The sequence below is a fragment of the Haematobia irritans genome, chromosome 3 (genome assembly GCF_050003625.1).
Source record: "Haematobia irritans isolate KBUSLIRL chromosome 3, ASM5000362v1, whole genome shotgun sequence".
In the NCBI taxonomy this organism is placed as follows: Eukaryota; Metazoa; Arthropoda; class Insecta; order Diptera; family Muscidae; genus Haematobia; species Haematobia irritans.
Window position 1 is genome coordinate 225,593,969 of NC_134399.1, and position 20,541 is coordinate 225,614,509.

Genomic DNA, 20,541 nt, shown 5'->3' on the forward strand with positions numbered 1-20,541 from the left:
AAAAATGTCTGTCAACCGCCGATAAAAATGGGTCGGCTTCATTCTCTATTCACGTCGATCGTTTTTGCGGATGTTAGCGTGATTTCAACAGACGGACGGACGGACATCGCTAGATCGACTCAGAATTTCACCACTTTGTGGAGTCTACGACTAATATGTCGATGTGTTACCCCATCCTACAGTGAAAAAAAATACGAATGCGAATTTTGCTTAGCACAAATTTATCGGATATTGAATAAGGAAAAAACCGCGTCTACTAGATATTTTTACATGAAAGACATTTTTGTTCGACTGAGGTTAACTTCCAAAAAAAGATATATAAGACGTTTTTCAATACTTTAATTTAAAAATGTTTTTTACTTGAAACATATCATAATTTGTAGTTTTAGTCAAGTATGAATTTGGAGGTTTAAACACTAAAATGTCAACTCTTTATTCAGACAGTTTTGGTTTCGATTTTCATATAATTGCATTTACTGAAACATGGCTTCAACCAAATGTTTATGATATGGAAATTTTATGTTCGAAATACAGAATATATAGACGCGATCGCGAAATTAATGAGAAGAAATCAGGTGGGGGAGTACTGGTAGCAGTGTCCGCAGAAATTCCTTCTGAACAGATTTAAATTCATGATATAACTGGTATTGAGATAGTTATTGTCAAAGTTCTCTTGAAAAATATGTCATTATTGATTTCTTGTTCTTATATTCCACCTTCATCGAACGACGAAATTTATTCTCAACACGTTTCGGCTATTTCATCAGCATCTCAATCTTTATTATCGCCATCTGATACATTAATAGTTTTAGGCGATTTCAATCTCCCTTATGTCTCCTGGCTACACACTTCTGAATCTGAGAGTTTAATTCCTGTAATCTCAAATAGTATTTCTAATAATTTTCTTCATTCATTACTTTATCTTGGCCTTTTTCAAATAAATGATATTTTCAATTCACACGGCAGATTACTTGATCTGGTGTTTGTTAATAGAACATTTAATATAAGTTTGGAATCCTGTCATGCTTTAACGCAACCTGAAGATCGTTATCACCCTACTATAATATTGCATCTTGCAGCCCCAAATCTTCCACGATCTAGGTACACCAATTCGAACCGAGAGTATTGCTTTGCTAAGACGAATTATACTATACTAAATTCATTGCTTTCCGCCGTAAATTGGGACGATATTCTTGATTCTAATGATATTACCGAACTAGCATCCCGTTTTTACTCAATCCTACAGGATTGCATATCCAAATCAGTGCCTCGAATTATTATAAACGACAATTCTGGACCGCCATGGAATACCAGAGTTCTATCGAAGCTGAAGAATCAAAAGAACAAGATGCACAAAAGATTCAAAAAATCAGGTTCAGCTCTTGATTTTTCGACCTATTCGATAGCCCGATCGAAATACAACATTGCGAATAAATTGGCTCATCAAGACTATTTAAATAGAATGAAAGATCAACTGAGAGTTGATCCTAAGTCTTTCTACAAGTTTGTGAATTCAAAACGCCAATCTAGTGGCCTACCAACATATCTTAAATATAAGTCCTCAACTGCCGACAATGATGTAGACATTTCTAATATATTTGCAGATTTCTTTGCTACGACATATTCGGATAAGTGTTATGATGGTAACAACATCTATCCATACATGACTAGGAACTGTAACAGAATTGATATCTCTTACATAGATGAGAGCACCATTTTAAGTAATCTTAGAACTCTGAAATCTACATTTAATGCTGGCCCTGATGGTATTCCGTCCTGTATTCTGAAACAATGTGCCGATATACTTTCATATCCTCTATCTTTACTGTTTAATAAGTCACTAAAGTCAGGAAATCTTCCTAATATATGGAAACAATCATATGTAATGCCTTTATTCAAATCGGGTAATCGAAACGACGCATGCAACTATCGAGGTATTTCGAATCTTTGTGCCATTCCGAAGTTGATGGAAAAGATCTTAACAAGTTCTATTTCCCATCAGATTTCTTCATTATTATCTGCGAATCAACATGGTTTTAGGAAAAAACGATCGACCATAACCAACCTTTTGGAATTTACTTGTTTGGTTAATGATGCTTTTAGGGATCGCTTTCAGACAGATACAATATACACTGATTTCAGTAAAGCTTTCGACAAAGTCAATCATGCTCTCCTTTTACATAAGTTGGATATGATTGGCTTCAGCGAACCTTTATTGAAATGGTTTCATTCGTATTTAATTGGCCGGACACAATATGTTAAGTTCGGTAGTGCAACATCTAGACCTATCACTGTTACCTCGGGTGTTCCTCAGGGCAGCTACCTCGGACCTGTTTTATTTTGTCTATTCATCAATGACCTCCCATCAGTTGTAAAATTTTCTAATATTCTTATGTTTGCGGATGACGTAAAGATATTTCGTTCCTATAATAATCCCGACGAACGAAGGTATCTTCAGTTCGACCTTGATAACTTTTACGATTGGTGTGAGACAAATTTAATGGAATTAAATATCTCGAAATGTAAATTGATGCGCTTTTCGAGAAGAACTGTATTCGAGTCGAGTTATTCTATTGGGCTGGTCCATTAGCAATCCATTGGATTGCTAATGGACCAGCGACTGAACTTTCGCCAACATGTGTCTATGGCCATCAGTAAGGCATTTGTTACTCTCGGATTCATGAAACGTTAGAGTAAAGAATTTAGAGATTACTCAATTACCAAGATACTTTACACTTCATTAGTACGAAGCAACCTTGAGTACGGTTCTATAATTTGGGATCCATATTATACAATCCACTCAAATAAGATTGAATCCGTCCAGAAGCAATTTCTTCTATTCTGCCTTCGACACAGAGGTTGGGATCGCCAGTCTTTACCATCGTATCAATTTCGCCTAAATCTTATAAAATTACCCTCACTGCAAAGTCGTAGAACTACACAGAAAAAAAAGTGTCTTGTAAATTTAAGGACCATTTTGACTTCCACATAGTTTAATAAATTTACTGTAATATAGTTCATTTTTCGTAACCACAACGAAAATTAACTTAGCTAAAGCAAAACTTATAAAAATTCAGTAAATGTTTTTTAGTTCACTAACTACAAAATGGGAAGGATTTTTCCTTAAATAAATTTCCAACACAGTAGTTAATGCATCGTTGATTCTATTATAAAAATACATGGGCAATATAAAAATCTTACTACGAAATGTGGACAATTTACTAAGACAAAATTTTGTATGGAAAAAAATTTTTGTAGTAAAATTTAACTTAACGACATTACCGATTCGTACGATGACTACCTACAGATTATTTCCCTTTTTATTATGTGTTGGAGTGTTTTTACTCACATTGAAAATTTTAGTTAAAATAGAATAAAAATTAGTTAATATAATCCTTGACAGGTGTATATAATTTTTATAGATTCCTCATAGATTTGGTATATATTTTACCTTAACTTATAGATAGAATTCCTACTAATCAATAAACGTGCTACTGGAAAATGTGAGTGCATCATGCGAGGGAGTTTTTAGAGACATTTTGTGTATATCTCGTATGATTGTTTGTGTTTGTTATTGCGTCATTTATGCTGTTGTTGGTTGTTTTGATTCTAGAGACAATGGAATGTTCCTTGTGTGTTGTTGGTATCTTTTGTGATGAGAGTTGTTTTTTTGCAATAGCAAGATCAGAAAGGGAACGTGTGTGTGTGGAGTTGTTTTTCTTTACGGCAGGTATGTATCCCTTATGACTATTTGTGTCTTTCAGTTTTATTGTTGCATTCAGTTATGTTGATGCATTTATGAAGTGCACACGTGGATTTAATTTTGCAAAATTGTACGTGCGGTATTGGTGTTTATTAATGAAAATACATTTATTTCGAAACATTTTAGAAACTGAGAAGTGAATGATGTGATGTTACAGGAATCAAAAACGCTTTTTATTGATAAAAAAACAAATAACAGATTAAGGAACTGTATATTTCTGTTAATATGTTAGTTTAAAATTAGTGCGGATTTTAAATTGATTTACATAAAAAATATACAACATGAGTGGTAATAGGATGATTTATTCTACATCTGGATCACAGGTTGAGAAGCAACCATTTTTTTGAATCTATATTTTTTATGTTACAGCAATTCCTACAGGTGAGTACTAAGTTCGAGTTTAGCCGCTAAAATTAAAAATAAATCACTAAGCAAAGTATAAAATTATACGTCTTCGATACAAATTTAAATATAACTTGATGGAGAATAGCCCAAATCAAGTTTTTTTATAAAGATTATTTTTTATAATGGATTATTAAAGAAAACTTATCATGGAAATTGCAATTTTAGCCGCTAAACTCGAACTTAATATCCACCTTAAATACTAAATGCTATACTGACAAGTGGAAATTATGTCTAATTTTATAATATTTTTTATTTCAATTATATTCTGAGAATAATTTCAATAACGTCCAATTTGTCCATGGATATGATTCCAATAATGTACCTACTGGATGGATTTTTCAATGGTAAGTTTTTCTGTAAACGGTATTTTGTCCGTTTTTAATAAAACCAAAATTTCAATTTATTAAAAATTATTTTTTTCACTTGCAGGTAGACAGGTCTCGTAATGGTAATTTTTTGAATATTCTTACTGTTTAATACTAATTAAGCTGATATCCTTATTGGCTCTAGGAAATACTCTTGAAAACCGTAAGTTAAAGATCAATATGAACGATAGAATTAATTAATTAATAATATTTTTCTTATATTTTGTATAACTTCAGATGCCTCTAAGCCAAATCCGCCCAACAAAAGTTAGCCAAAATCGATGAAATTGGACAATTCAATTGAATATAGCAACTTATGCCACATATATCTTTCATATGGAAAAAAAACATGGACATTTAAATTAGTTCGTTTAGTCCTAATAACATAGAATATTACTCTTTTGAAGAAGCAATTACTAACTACCGACAAGTAAATGCGTCCAACGTACTAATAAAAATATTTCCTTTATTGTATATCATAAGCCATAGTTTTGTGTAATATAATAATAATTCTTTGAAATAAAATACTGGTGGTTATAGAAAATTTACTTGTTTTGTACGAAAAATTTCTTAGTTGTATACAGGCTTTTTGTACTTTTGATTCCTCAATTTCTCTACTTTTTTGAAAATTATACCGACAAACAGTTTATTTCAAACCAATTTCTTAATACAGGTTTCCCAAAAAATTGTTAATTTTTCCGGATAGCAGGAATATTTTGAATGAGTTTAACTATATTCTTCCCACAGCATAGTAATAATGAACTAAAATACGATGTAATACATGAACTAATTTATAAGAAAATCATGAACTTATCTAGATGAAAAAAATCTTTGGCGCCAAATCATGGTCATTCTTACTATGGGTTAGTTCATTTTTCATAAAAAATAGTAAACTTTTTTTTCGGTGTATGTTAAATATTTCTTTCATAATGAATATAATTCAAGGTGAAATTGATTCTGAGTTTCTTCTCAACAAACTGTCATTTAACATACCTGTTAGATGTAGCAGAAATTTTGAACCGCTAAAAATTCCGTATTATAGATCAGATTATGCAAACAACGATCCGTTACGAAGGTTATGCCTTCAGTTCAATAAATATTATGCCATTATAAATCTGTCTGAGCAACGAGTTGTTCTGAAGAGAAATATTATTTTACACTTAAACCAGTAGTTATCTTTATCTTTGTTTGTACATATTAGTCTGTAAGGATTTTGTATCTATAGACTTAATAAATAAAAAAAAAAAAAAAAAAATTAAGTTGTCGTTAATACATTTTTAACGATCTTTGATAGCACATAAAGAAAAAAATCTGAAAAAATAAATTAAATATATTTATTTAAAATTAAAAAATTAGTAAAATAAATTAAAACAGAAATAAATAAAAAAATTAATTAAATAAAACAAAAATAAATTTTGTACACAAAATTCAAATTTTAAAGAGAATGTCGTCTTTAAAGTATCTTTACTTCAATTTTCCTCTTCTTTGCCTCAAAATCAATACCAAAATTGATTGGTGTAAAAACAAAATTTTTAGAACGACGCATGCTTCTATTCAGTGGATGGTGGAGGGCATAAAAAAAATTCGAACCTGTGTCCTCATAGCTCTTTTTTTCAGATTATGGACGCTGCTTGTAGTTTTTTGCAACGTATTGTGTTAGTGAAAGACCGTCCGAAGTGTTGCGAATGGACCATTTGAACTGTTGACATTTAAGTGAAATAATCTTCAAACATGTGCTTTTTGATAAAAAAAAATCTATTGTTCTTTAAAATTATAAAATTGTAGCCTCTTTCGTTTGGGAGACGTTGACTGGCTGAAATATGAATTCTCAATTTAGTTATCCAACCTCGTATGGAATCATTTTACAGGTTTCATGTGCGTCAGATCAAATCTGAATACATCTGTTGTTGGACGCATCATATTTATAGATGTGATGGCTATACTTTTGTTTTGTTGTTGTCGTTTCCAATTAAATTTAGTTGCGCTCGTAAATCGTTTCCATTCAAAGATAATTAAAGTTACAAAATTTTATTTCGGTTCACTCTTATTCTTTATAGGCCTGAAATATTAATGCGGATGTGAGAGAGAGTGTGTGTGTGTTTGCATTTGCGGCTTACTCCATATGGACCTATGATTGAGTTATAAGCCGAGCGTAAACATTAAATTCCCCCCTCTCACATAACATCCATCCATGCATCTCTCAGCCATGGCTACGCAATGCGTTCAAATTTCAATGATTTACGGTGATGGAGTCAAATCCATGAATGAACGACAGACAGCCTGAACCACAAATAATGGTCCAACAAATCAATGCAATCTTCTGCTCAGTGGCATTGCTATGCTTTTAAATGCCATTGATGCTGCATATTTTGTGGTTGCGTTTATTGGTTTGGGTTTGGGCATTAGCAAATGGATTTCCGTGGTGGCCATAGAGGCAAATGAACTCATAATTCCAGTAATAATTTCAATTTCAATGCAGACTACAGCATGGCATATAGCACATTTAGGTTTTTGTTAAAGGCCATTGTGCTAAATTATATCACCACAAATTACTTTAACTAGAAGAGAAGCAAACAAAAAACCAATGACTTCTTCTTCTTTGAGATTAATGCACGTAATACATACGCAATGAAACCAAAACATATTTATGGTAAATGATTTCGAAGGATTTGGTTTAGAACTATGATCTGGCCAGAAAATAAAAATCCATTATAAACCTGATGCTAATATTAACTTTATTAGTTATACCCCAATGTTCCGAAATTCGTAATCGCAAATTGCAAAATTTTCGTTTGGTCATAATTTCTTAACCTTAAATATTATCAACTTAAATGTTGGTAATAGTTCTCTTTAATGAGAAGTTAAAATTAAAATTGTATTGGAGTCCGAGAAAGAGTTTAATTTGCGATTCCGAACATCGGAATATACGGGATTTTGTTTTTAAGAAATTTTTCCAAGACCAATGAAATTTTCTTTATTCGAAGTAGATAAAACCAAAGCATATAAAATATTTCATGCTCCACTACATCAGGTTCTGGATTTATAACAACTAGTTCCATTTTAAGGTCTAAAGAAATCTTTTATTCTAGAGAAAAAAATGTTTTCTTAATGTAAGAAAAGTCTAAAGTCGGGCGGGGCCGACTATATTATACCCTGCACCAATTTGTAGATCTAAATTTTCCATTTCATATCCGTGTTGGGGGCTATATATAAAGGTTTGTCTGACATGTATCGTTAGGATAATAATTCTGCTTTCTATGCGAAATTTCACGTAAATGGGAGTATAACTTTGGCCTCTTAGTCATATGAGTGCAAATCGGACGGATGATATATAAGGGAGCCATGTCTAAATCTGAACCGATTTCAATCAAATTTGGCACAATTACCGATACTACTAAACGTACTCCTTGTGCGCACGGCAAAACCCTGGATTTTTAGGCCATATAAGTTCAAATCTGACGAAAGAAATATATGGGAGTTATATCTAAATCTGAATCGATTTTGACCATATTTGGCACATGGTTAGGTTAGGTTAGGTTAGGTGGCAGCCCGATGTATCAGGCTCACTTAGACTATTCACTCCATTGTGATACCACATTGGTGAACTTCTCTCTTATCACTGAGTGCTGCCCGATTCCATGTTAAGCTCAATAACAAGGGACCTCCTTTTTATAGCCGAGTCCGAACGGCGTTCCACATTGCAGTGAAACCACTTAGAGAAGGTTTGAAACCCTCAGAAATGTTATCAGCATTACTGAGGTGCGATAATCCACCGCTGAAAAACTTTTTGGTGTTCGGTCGAAGCAGGAATCGAACCCACGACCTTGTGTATGCAAGGCGGGCATGGTAACCATTGCACCACAGTGGCTCCGTGGTGCAATACTATTGGCACATACAATAGTATCGTTAAAAGTACCGCTTGTGCAAAATTTGTAGTAAGTCAGGGCAAAACTTTGGCTTTTGAGACCATATAAGTCCAAATCGGGCGAAAGATATATATGTGAGCTATATCTAAATCTGAACCGATTTTAACAAATTTTGACACACTTAACGATACTATTAAACGTACCCCTTGTGCAAAATTTGAAGCAAATCACGGCAAAACTCTGGCTTTTGTGGCCATATAAGTTCAAATTGGACGAAAAATATATATGGGAGCTATATCTAAATTTGAACCGATTTCAATCAAATTTACCAAGCATTGGTAGAATGTCAATTCTACCCTCTGTGCAAAATTTCACGAAGATCGGTAGAAAACTTTGGCCTCTGTGGTCATATGAGTCTAAATCGAACGAAAGATATATATGGGATCGACCGATTTGGGTGATATTTTGCAAGATTTTCGAGATTCATAAAATATTTGGATGTACGGTATTTCAAGAAAATCGTTTGATAAACTCGCTAACTATGACCAAATCGGGGATAAATATATATGGAAGCTATATCTAAAACTGAGCCGATTTTGTCCAAAACCAATAGCGATTGTCTCTGTCCCAAGAAACGGCCCTATGCCAAATTTGAGGACGATCGGACTTAAATTGCGAGCTGTGATTTGTGCACAAAATTACATATACAGACAGATGGACAGACAGACAGACGGACGGACATGGCTAAATCGACTCAGAATTTCATTCTAAGCCGATCGGTATACAAAAAAATGGGTCTATGCACGCTCACAAAAAATCGCTTCTGTAACATATACTCCCAAACATATTTTGCTTCAAGCATATACATTTTTGGCTATTGCCCAAACATTTATATGTTTGATCTCTTCCAATATATAATATGTTTGAAAGCATATTGGTCTAAACAATATATGTTTGGTTAGTCAATTTCCAAACATTTTGTATTTTTGCATCCAAATTCAATATTGTTGTCTTCCAAAAAACAATATGTTATTATGTGAACATATAATATGTTTGGAAGCATTTTGCACCCAAAAATATTATATGCTTAAAAAAAATTCTCCCAAACAATATTGTGCTCAAAATTTTATTTATTTATTTATATATTTACAATCATAATGAATTATGAAAATAAACAGGTAATATAGGTGCTAACAACATAGGTTTTCGACCTGAATGCTCAAAATTTTGTTTCTGCCTAATTGTATATTCCCTCACATCTTTCTCACTTCCACGAGATTTTTTAGTTCTTAGCACCTTTTTCTGGAATACAAACATTGTAGAAGAAATTATGCAATTTTATGATTTTTTTTATTTTAATTTTACCTTTTGCCGGACGGGGATTCGAACAGCGGACCACACAGTTTGTAAGGATCAAAGAAGTAGCTGATCAATTGCCCAAGGAAAAATAAAATGTTAATTTTGTAATAACAAGCAACAACCACCAACTTAATTCAATATCGCTCCCTGTTAAATAGCGCTCCAAGCTACTAAACACATATATGTTTATAGGCTATTTCTAAATTAATATATGTTTGCATCCAAGCATATTATATTTACAAACATTTTATGTCCCAAACATAATATGTTCTAACATATTAACATATATGTCCCAAACATGTTATGCTAGTTTATGAACATTATATGCTTGCACTCAAAAATATTGTGTTTAAAAATTTGTGTTCCAAACATATAATGTTTATAGCCAAACATATGAAAAACAGTCTTTTTCATCCGTGTGACCACTATAGATATAGATTTTTGCCCCCATTACAGAAATAAGTGCGAAAAGTAAAATCGGGCAATACTATTCCTAATTTAGTGCAATTTGGATTATGAGTGCCTTCTTCCCTGAAATCGAGAGGTCGGTGTAGATAAGTGCTATGTGTTTTTTTTTTAACATCTAACTGGTTCATGGGACCTGTCTATGGGGTGGTCCTACTAAACTGCCTTAGGAAGTGTCATTTCGAATGAGTCGAAGTCTTGTCCTAAAGTGTAAATTTACCCCATCAATGACAACCCCATGTTAAGGTAAAGGGAACACCCCATACGTTTTGACCAGAACTGGGAAAGATCCATACAGCCATGCAGAAAAAAACTTCGTTATATTAACGGAATGTATCATTAATATTCGTTGTATGTATCCTCGTTCTTCGATTGTATATAGTCGGATTTCGATATTACCCATTTCCAGCTCAGTCAAGAGCAAAAATATCGCATATAGGGCATGGAAACCCCATGGAGTTATAATCGGAGAGGCATCACGACATTTTCAACGTGTGACTTTATGAAGTTATGGGATCTTACTTGTTCAAAATTGATATTGTCAACAGCAGAGGTCGACGGGCGTAGGAATCACATGAGCTCTGATCTTTTGAAAAATTGCGAGAATTGGAATAAAGTAACTATGACAAGCGTGAGTGAAAAATAAATTGTTTCCTGAAAGTGAATGAATAAAATTTCTGCAAAATCTAGCTGATGCTGAAGATTTAATTCTTAAATAATTGTTCCTGTGATGTTACTTTGGCTCATTTCTTGTTTGTAAATGTCGCGGGTGAATTTTTCGGCAATTACGTACTTGGTGTTGGCGTTAATGCTCAAGGACCCAGAGAAAATCGCCCCATGTGGATCAACAATTAGATATGGCCCCACATATATCATTCCCACACGCAGAGAAGGAATATGAACCCCCAACCATGTTCCAAGAGCAAAATGTTACTTTTTCACAGAAAACATGTTTGTCGAAACCATGTTATTTTCTCGGATATTATGTAGCTTATTTCAGAAAGCATGTTGTGTTTGACGAAAAAAGAATATTTTTGCAACAAAAATCCTACATTGTCGCTGTGACAAACTAACATGGTACCCTTGAAACATTTTTGAGGTGATCATATTCCTTCTATGGGAGCAGATTTGGCTGTTCGAGGTGCCTGAAAGCATACTTTTATTTACACGGTGGCTCCCTTCGATCCACTTATACTTCGGTACCAGTTGTAAGTATTTGCTTTTGAACATCCACACAAAGGTAGTCAACCATATAAAAGATTCGGCCGCCTGATTAAACTTTCTGCCATATATTCATGTTTTTTATTGTCATATCGATTTAATGCCTTCATACTCCAATGATGAGTTTTGATTGACTACACTTCGTTTAAATTATAGGCTGTCATCAGGTTTGTCATTAAAGAACATGGCCTATGAGGGGGGTTCTATTTATTGATATTCAATAGCTGAGCCATTTGATTTAATTTGGTCTCACCAAGAGTGGCAATTGGCATCGCATACATTTTGCATGGTCGAATGCCACTCTGATTCATGGTTTGTTGGCAACTAATTCGATTCGATTAACGGCATGAATGCTTATTTTTGTTTTAATGAAGCTTTATAATTTATTTGAAATTTTGGGGGACTTTTAAACAAATTTCTCAGAAACATTGTATTGAGTATTAGTGTAGTCCACGAATGTAGTCATGGCTCGTTCCAACATATAGATTCAACACAATATACAGCAATGTATGTTCAGATATTCTATTGTGTATCCCAGCAAAAAAAGCGTCGCCATAAAAGTAATGAAAATGTTTTTTTGCAGCCGGAGCGCAGAAGCGATGAATTCAACATAGGCTTGTCATAGGACGGATGTCCACCATTTCAACAGCCGTTGCACTGACTTTGCATCACTTCTTAAGGCGTGACGGCAATTGAGTGTCTTGGATGTGAATTAGGATTTTTTTGATATTTTGCCGAATAAATAATTTTAAAAATTTTGTATTATTTTTAATAATGCTGGTCTGGAACGTTTAACATCAAATATTTTCAATTTATCGCAATTTTTCTAAAAGGATTTAGCATCTTTTCGGCGATATTTTAATAATTTGTACCATTTTATTAATTATCAATCTGTTTTTAAATTATTTGAAATAATAACATTTTTAATTTCCCATAACAAATATGAAAAAACGAGTTATAAAACAAGTATATACAGTAGTAAGTTCGGCCGGGCCGAATCTTAAATACCCACCACCATGAATCAAGTATAATAGTTTCCTTTGAAAATTTCAGGGGGGTTTGATGACAGATATTTTCCCAAACAGATCGGTTCAACCAGTACGCTTCCCACAGGTAAATGTAAAGATTTTACCTAGAACCATTTTTTGTTTGAATTTTAGAGGAATCATAAACATCTCTTGTAAGTGTACAAGAAAATGATGAAACAACGGCTTGATTTGAAATCTAAAATCTGTAGATTTTCATCCCAATTATTTAAATGATTACGTGAAGTAAAATCTGGAAATTTTGTATTCAGTGTCAAGCAATTTTCATGATCAGTGCGCCTTCTACACCCTCAATAAGTGAAATCGGTCTATATGGAGGTCTTACCAAATGGACCGGTAAAACTAAATCATACACACTTTGTTATGGGTCTAAAATGACAGTATATTTTCAATGTGTGAAAAATCGGATAAAAACTAAAGTTTCTAGAAACCCTAGGAGCTAAATCGGGAGTTCGGTGTAATGGGGGCTATACCAAAACATGGAAGGATATACACAGTATTCAGCACATCTAATTGTAGTTCTAGGTTAGGTTAGGTTAGGTGGCAGCCCGATGTATCAGGCTCACGTAGACTATTCAGTCCATTGTGGTACCACATTGGTGAACTTCTCTCTTATCACTGAGTGCTGCCGATTCCATGTTAAGCTCAATGACAAGGGACATCCTTTATTAGCCGAGACCGAACGGCGTTCCACATTGCAGTTAAACCACTTAGAGAAGCTTTGAAACCCTCAGAAATGTCACCAGCATTACTGAGGTGGGATAATCCACCGCTGAAAAACTTTTTGGTGTTCGGTCGAAGCAGGAATCCAACCCACGACCTAGTGTATGCAAGGCGGGCATGCTAACCATTGCACCACGGTGGCTTGTAGTTCTAGAATCTAGACCCAAAATCGGAGGGCCGGTTTATAAGGGGGCTATATCAAAAACTGTACCGATACACAATATATTCTGCACACTTTTTATGGTCCTGGAAATTTGCCAATTTCAGGCAAATTGGCTTAAAACTACGGATTCTAGAAGCCCAAGACCCCAAATCGCGAGGTCGGTTTATATGGGAACTATATCAAAACTTGGACTGATATAGCCCATCTCGAACTTGACCCGCCTGCAAACAAAAAACGAATCTGTGCCAAATTTCAGGACGATAGCGCCATTATTGAAGGCTGTAGCGTGATTACAACAGACAGACAGACGGACATGATTATATCGTCTTAGAATTTCTGTCTGATCAAGAATATATATACTTTATATAGTCGGAAATCGATATTTCGATGTGTTACAAGCGGAATGACAAACTTATTATACCCCCGTCACCATTCTATGGTGGTGGGTATAAAAATGACTCAAAAGAATTACCTGTGCAGAACATCTTTGGAAGTACTTTTAAAGTTTAGAAGAACTTCCAAAATTTTTTGCTGGGTTTGAATGGTGATGAAATTCTGAGTCGATCTTAAGGTGGGCGTCCGTCCGTCAGTTGAAGTAACGCTAACTTCCGAACACATAAAAGCTATCCACTTGAAGCGTGGCAATAGTAGTTGCTATTTATGTAGGTCGAATGGTATTGCAAATGGTCCATATCGGACCTATAAACCCACCTACCATGATTTCACATTTGAAGCTTCAAAGAGGAACAAATTTCATACGATCTGGTTGCAATTATACACAGATTTGTTTTTTCTGATTCAATCACGAAATTAATTCAATTGATCTACCCAGCAAAAAAAGCGTCGACAAAAAAGTAAAGAAAATGTTCTTTTTGGATCCGGAAGTGGTGCAAAATTGACGCAGAAGCGGTGAATTTAACATGGGCTTGTCATAGGACGGAAATCCTCCATTTCAACAGCCGTTACACTGAATTTGCATCACTTCTTTAGGTGTGATCCGAATACAATGTTTTGGATGTAAATTAAAAAATTCTGTGATATTTTGTCAAATAAATATTTTTTTTAATTTTTTATAAATTTTAGTGGATTCTAACGCTTGTCGGAAACGTTTGACCTCAAATATTTTCAAAAATTCACAACTTTTTCAGATTGGTTTAAGCATTTTTTTTGACAAAATTTAAATGATTTGTACCATTTTATGAATTCTTATTCTGTTTTTAACCTATTTCAAACAAAAAAGTTAAAACTACCCATTAAAAATATGAAAAAAACCAAGTTATAAAAATTTAATTAAAAAGAACTTCCTGGGTAGTTAAAATAAAGAACATCACTGGAAGTGCTTTTTAAGTTGTACCTTTGAAAGAACTTTCAATTTTTTTGCTGGGTAATTAAATGAAAATGATCCAATCAATTTTTTAATTGGCCATTAAAACATACTTAATTAAAAAATTAATTGATTTCATTAGCAAATATCAATTAATTATAACCTAAAGCACTTAGTGGTCAAGGTATAAATACTTGTATATGCCAAAAAATTTGCCTACCAGAAATATTAATTTTATACCCCATAAAACAAATACCGACCTACTTGGAATCACCTCCTGACTCTATCTGGCCATTGGTGTCCGTCCGTCCATGTATTTGTTGTTCGCAGGAATCCGGTCGCATTTATGAACCGATTTCGATGAAATTTGGTACAGAATGTGTTTTTGACACAAGGACTAACGCTATTAAAATTGAAAAAAAAAATCGCATCAAATTTAGATACAGCTCCCATACATATGTATCTCCCGATTTCGTCAAAATCGGTCACATTGCGATTCTTTTTTAACCAATAGTCGTCAAATTTAATAAAAGGTAATATAACTCACCATTATTTAAAGAAACTAAATTTCATAGAAATCGGTTCAGATTTATATATAGGTGGCATATATATGTATCGCACCATTTTTATAAATTTGGCTATAAAACTCTTTTTATGAACCGATCTTACTCAAAGTTGGCAAGATCTAGTCTTCTAAGGCACTAAGTGTATGTGCAAAATTTCATCGAAATCGGTACAGATTTCGATATAGCTGCCAAATATAGCATCGCCTGATTGTCCAAACTGTGACCATAATAGCCTTATTTATTAACCGATCTTACTTAAATTTAGCAAGAGGTTACCTTCTGCGACATCAAGCGAACCTGCCAAATATCATCCCAATCGGTTCAGATTTAGATATAGCTGCCATATATATGTTTCGTCCGATCAGGAGCCACCGTGGTGCAATGATTAGCATGCCCGCCTTGTATACACAAGGTCGTGGGTTCGATTCCTGCTTCGACCGAACACCAAAAATTTTTTCAGCGGTGGATTATCCCACCTCAGTAATGCTGGTGACATTTCTGAGGGTTTCACAACTTCTCTAAGTGGTTTCACTGCAATGTGAAACGCCGTTCGGGCTCGGCTATAAAAAGGAGGTCCCTTGTCATTGAGCTTAACATGGAATCGGGCAGCACTGAGTGATAAGAGAGAAGTTCACCAATGTGGTATCACAATGGACTGAATAGTCTAAGTGAGCCTGATACATCGGGCTGCCACCTAACCTAACCTTCGTCCGATCACAAACAAAAGTGGCTTACGTAGGTGTTTAATACGCCTTTTTGAAAAGGCAGACAAGTAATATTACAAATGTTTAATATACCTTGCCAATTAATGCGATTTTGAATGACAGTCTGTGGGTACCCTCTGCCATAAAATTCGGCCTTATTTACTTGTTTTCAAATTCGTGTTTATTTCTGTATATTAAGAGCTTACACAAATATACAATTAATTAGTCATGAGACTAACTAATCACCATTAGCCCAGCAGGCAATTATGTTTTATTTTTGAAAAATTATTTTGGGAGCTAAGACAACATTAATGGCTAATGGCCTCAAAGAGAAATTATGCATCGTAAAGCTTTCATGGCTAGCGAAATTGGATAACCTGAAGATATGGAATAGTAAAATTTCAAAGACGTACATCGATCATTTGACAAAGGCAATATTCTATAAATTATCTATAATTATCAGTTCTAGAATAAGAATTTCTTTAGCATGGCAGACGATATATCCCTAAGGCCTGAAAGAAAGTTTCAAACTATGGCAAATAAAAGGAAAGAGGTAGAATCCAAAAGACTTTAGTCTATTCGTGAATTTCATATACGCGGTGACAAAGTGAACGTTAGTTGAGCAACAAGTCAATGCTTTTTGGATACAATGAGGAAACAGTTTATTTTGGAAATTTTAATATCCTTTATTTTGGTCGTTGCATGTATGTTTTAAATTTTATTTAATTTGCACGAATATATTTAAACATGTTTGTTTTTGATTTCTTCACATAGCTGGAAAAAAGGTTTCTCGCTCAAATAGGAATAAATATAGCTTATATTCGGATAATGGATCAGTCCAGCCCAGAATTTTCCAATTCTCAGGTTTTGGAATGAAAAGCACAACAACCGCTGCACCTGCAGCAGTAGCATCTCCTCCACCACCACCGCCACCTCCACCTCCACCACCATCACCTACTGGACCCCCACCATCGATGGGTCTAAATAGTTTTTCATCATTTTTCATGCCGCTATCTCCGACATCGTCGGCATCCTCATCCCTATCACCAACAACTACAGCAAATACAGCAACATCACCAACAACCACCGCGCCAACAACATCTTCGCCGTTTGCGGTCTTCCCATTCGAAAAACCAACCTTTTCAATGTCTCGCCAATATTCTTCGCATCAACATTCCAACTATCCATTCCACGATCATGGTGATGATGATGATGATGATTTGCTTCGTCCAAGTAATACTCGTCCAAAGAAGTCTAAGAAACATCGAAAGAGTTCCAAAAGGAAATCTTCTGCCAAGATATCGCACAGAACAATGAAGAAACGAAATAGAAGAACACAGGAGTTCCTGTTGCGCAAAATCACACTTCAATATTCGTAGTACGATGGAGAATTTTTATAATAAAGGAGCTAAGGAGACATCAGGGAAATCTGAAGTATTCGAAGATCTTGTTGGAATAACTCTTCAAGAAATAAAATACACCTAATTTTAATGTGATAATAAAAATACGTTACTTGAAATTTTACTCATTCCCCGTGGCCAGTACAGAGTTCAGAAGTCGTTTTTCCTAAAGTATATGAACTTTTAAATATTACTGTATGATTCTGTCCTGTGTAGCAAAGTACTAACAAATTTCATGAAGGGAAAACTAAACGGCCGTCTCAACTGACGATGGCCATGTCTGACAATGCGAGACTTAAGGGTTTATATCATTCAGATTCAGACGCATAGGCTTTAGACGTTTACAAATAGGATTTTCTATTTGAACATTTTTACATATATTCGGAGGGCAATGAAGACAATAGCAGACATTATAGTTCGACCACGAACCATATTAGAATTCAATCGAATAATCAACGATTACTCGGAATACGGCAGGATCGTATAACTGTCAGGACATGTCCAAATAGGAGGAAACGTAAAGGAAAATGAGCTTGGGATTAAGGACACATAGAGAAGTGAACTTAGAGAACGCAAAACCCATAAAGGCAACACGGGCTGAGATAGATGAATAGGCACGAGAGATACATAAAGTGAAGTGAAGCGGAAGGAAGACGGAGATACCATGCAGTGACCCAAACAAGAAATGTTTGGAGACATACTTAAGGAGACTCGAACGACAGACAGAAGGGCCGTGGGAACAACGACCGGGCACCTAGAATTGAGAACACATCTATACCGTATAGAAGCAGCAGAGGAAGATGCATGTAAGCCGTACTTTGAGGATGATGAGACTTTGGAATACTACCCTTGACACTGTCCTGCCTCTCGTGGTAAGATTGCTTCATGTCCAGTTATTTCGAAAAACAAGTAAGGAAAGTCTAAAGTTGGGTGGGGCCGTCTATATTATACCCTGCACCACTTTGTAGATCTAAATTTTCGATACCATATCACATCCGTCAAATGTGTTGGGGGCTACATATAAAGGTTTGTCCCAAATACATACATTTAAATATCACTCGATTTGGGCAGAATTTGATAGACTTTTACAAAATCTGTAGACTCAAAATTTAAGTTGGCTAATGCACTACGGTGGAACACAATTTTAATAAAAAAAAAAATATGGGAAACATTTAAATCTGAAGCAATTTTAAGGAAACTTCGCAAAAGTTTATTTATGATTTATCGCCCGATATATATGTATTAGAAGTTTAGGAAAATTAGAGTCATTTTTAAAACTTTTCGACTAAGCAGTGGCGATTTAACAAGAAAAATGTTGGTATTTTGACCATTTTTGTCGAAATCAGAAAAACATATATATGGGAGCTATATCTAAATCTGAACCGATTTCAATCAAATTTGGCACACATGACTATATTACTAATTGTACTCTTAGTGCAAAATTTCAACCAAATTGGGCCAAAACTCTGGCTTCTGGGGCCATATAAGTCCATATCGGGCGAAAGATATATATGGAAGCTATATCTAAATCTGAACCGATTTCTTCCAAAATTAATAGACCTAAATTAGGAACATGTGCCAATGTTTAAGGCGATTGGACTTAAATTGCGACCTAGACTTTGATCACAAAAATGTGTTCACAGACAGACGGACGGACAGACGGACATGGTTATATCGACTCAGGGACCCACCCTGAGCACTATTGCCAAAGACACCATGTGTCTATCTCGTCTCCTTCTGGGTGTTACAAACATATGCACTAACTTATAATACCCTGTTCCACAGTGTGACGCAGGGTATAAAAATACAGATTAAATACATATATAATTCAGTTTGACAAAGTTTTCTATAGAAATAAAATTTTGACAAAATTTTCTATAGAAATAAAATTTTAACAAAATTTTTATAGAAATAAAATTTTGACAAAATTTTCTATAGAAATAAAGTTTTCTATAGAAATAAAATTTACTCCCTGTGCAAAATTTCAACTAAATCGGAGTTAAAAATTGGCCTCTGTGGTCACATGAGTGTAAATCGGGCGAACGATATAAAGGGTGATTTGTTAAGAGCTTGATAACTTTTTTTTTAAAAAAAACGCATAAAATTTGCAAAATCTCATCGGTTCTTTATTTGAAACGTTAGATTGGTCCATGACATTTACTTTTTGAAGATAATTTCATTTAAATGTTGACCGCGGCTGCGTCTTAGGTGGTCCATTCGGAAAGTCCAATTTTGGGCAACTTTTTCGAGCATTTCGGCCGGAATAGCCCGAATTTCTTCGGAAATGTTGTCTTCCAAAGCTGGAATAGTTGCTGGCTTATTTCTGTAGACTTTAGACTTAACGTAGCCCCACAAAAAATAGTCTAAAGGCGTCAAATCGCATGATCTTGGTGGCCAACTTACCGGTCCATTTCTTGAGATGAATTGTTCTCCGAAGTTTTCCCTCAAAATGGCCATAGAATCGCGAGCTGTGTGGCATGTAGCGCCATCTTGTTGAAACCACATGTCAACCAAGTTCAGTTCTTCCATTTTTGGCAACAAAAAGTTTGTTAGCATCGAACGATAGCGATCGCCATTCACCGTAACGTTGCGTCCAACAGCATCTTTGAAAAAATACGGTCCAATGATTCCACCAGCGTACAAACCACACCAAACAGTGCATTTTTCGGGATGCATGGGCAGTTCTTGAACGGCTTCTGGTTGCTCTTCACTCCAAATGCGGCAATTTTGCTTATTTACGTAGCCATTCAACCAGAAATGAGCCTCATCGCTGAACAAAATTTGTCGATAAAAAAGCGGATTTTCTGCCACTGATTTTGGTAATAAAATTCAATGATTTGCAAGCGTTGCTCGTTAGTAAGTCTATTCATGATGAAATGTCAAAGCATACTGAGCATCTTTCTCTTTGACACCATGTCTGAAATCCCACGTGATCTGTCAAATACTAATGCATGAAAATCCTAACCTCAAAAGAATCACCCTTTATATGGGAGCTATATCTAAATTTGAACCGATTTCAACCAAATTTGGCACGTAAGCTACAATTCTAATTCTACTCCCTGTGCAAAATTTCAACTAAATCGGAGTTAAAAATTGGCCTCTGTGGTCATATGAGTGTAAATCGGGCGAAAGCTATATATGGGAGATATATCTAAAACTGAACCGATTTTA

At 34.7% G+C, this 20,541-nt stretch overlaps 1 protein-coding gene across 1 annotated transcript; it reads left to right on the top strand.

Moving 5' to 3' along the window:
• Positions 1 to 682: 682 nt before the first annotated feature.
• On the top strand, positions 683 to 2,590 carry LOC142231471 (uncharacterized). Its single transcript, XM_075302079.1, has one exon. The coding sequence runs from the start codon at positions 683 to 685 to the stop codon at positions 2,588 to 2,590; it is 1,908 nt and encodes a 635-aa protein (XP_075158194.1).
• The last annotated feature ends 17,951 nt before the right edge of the window (positions 2,591 to 20,541 follow it).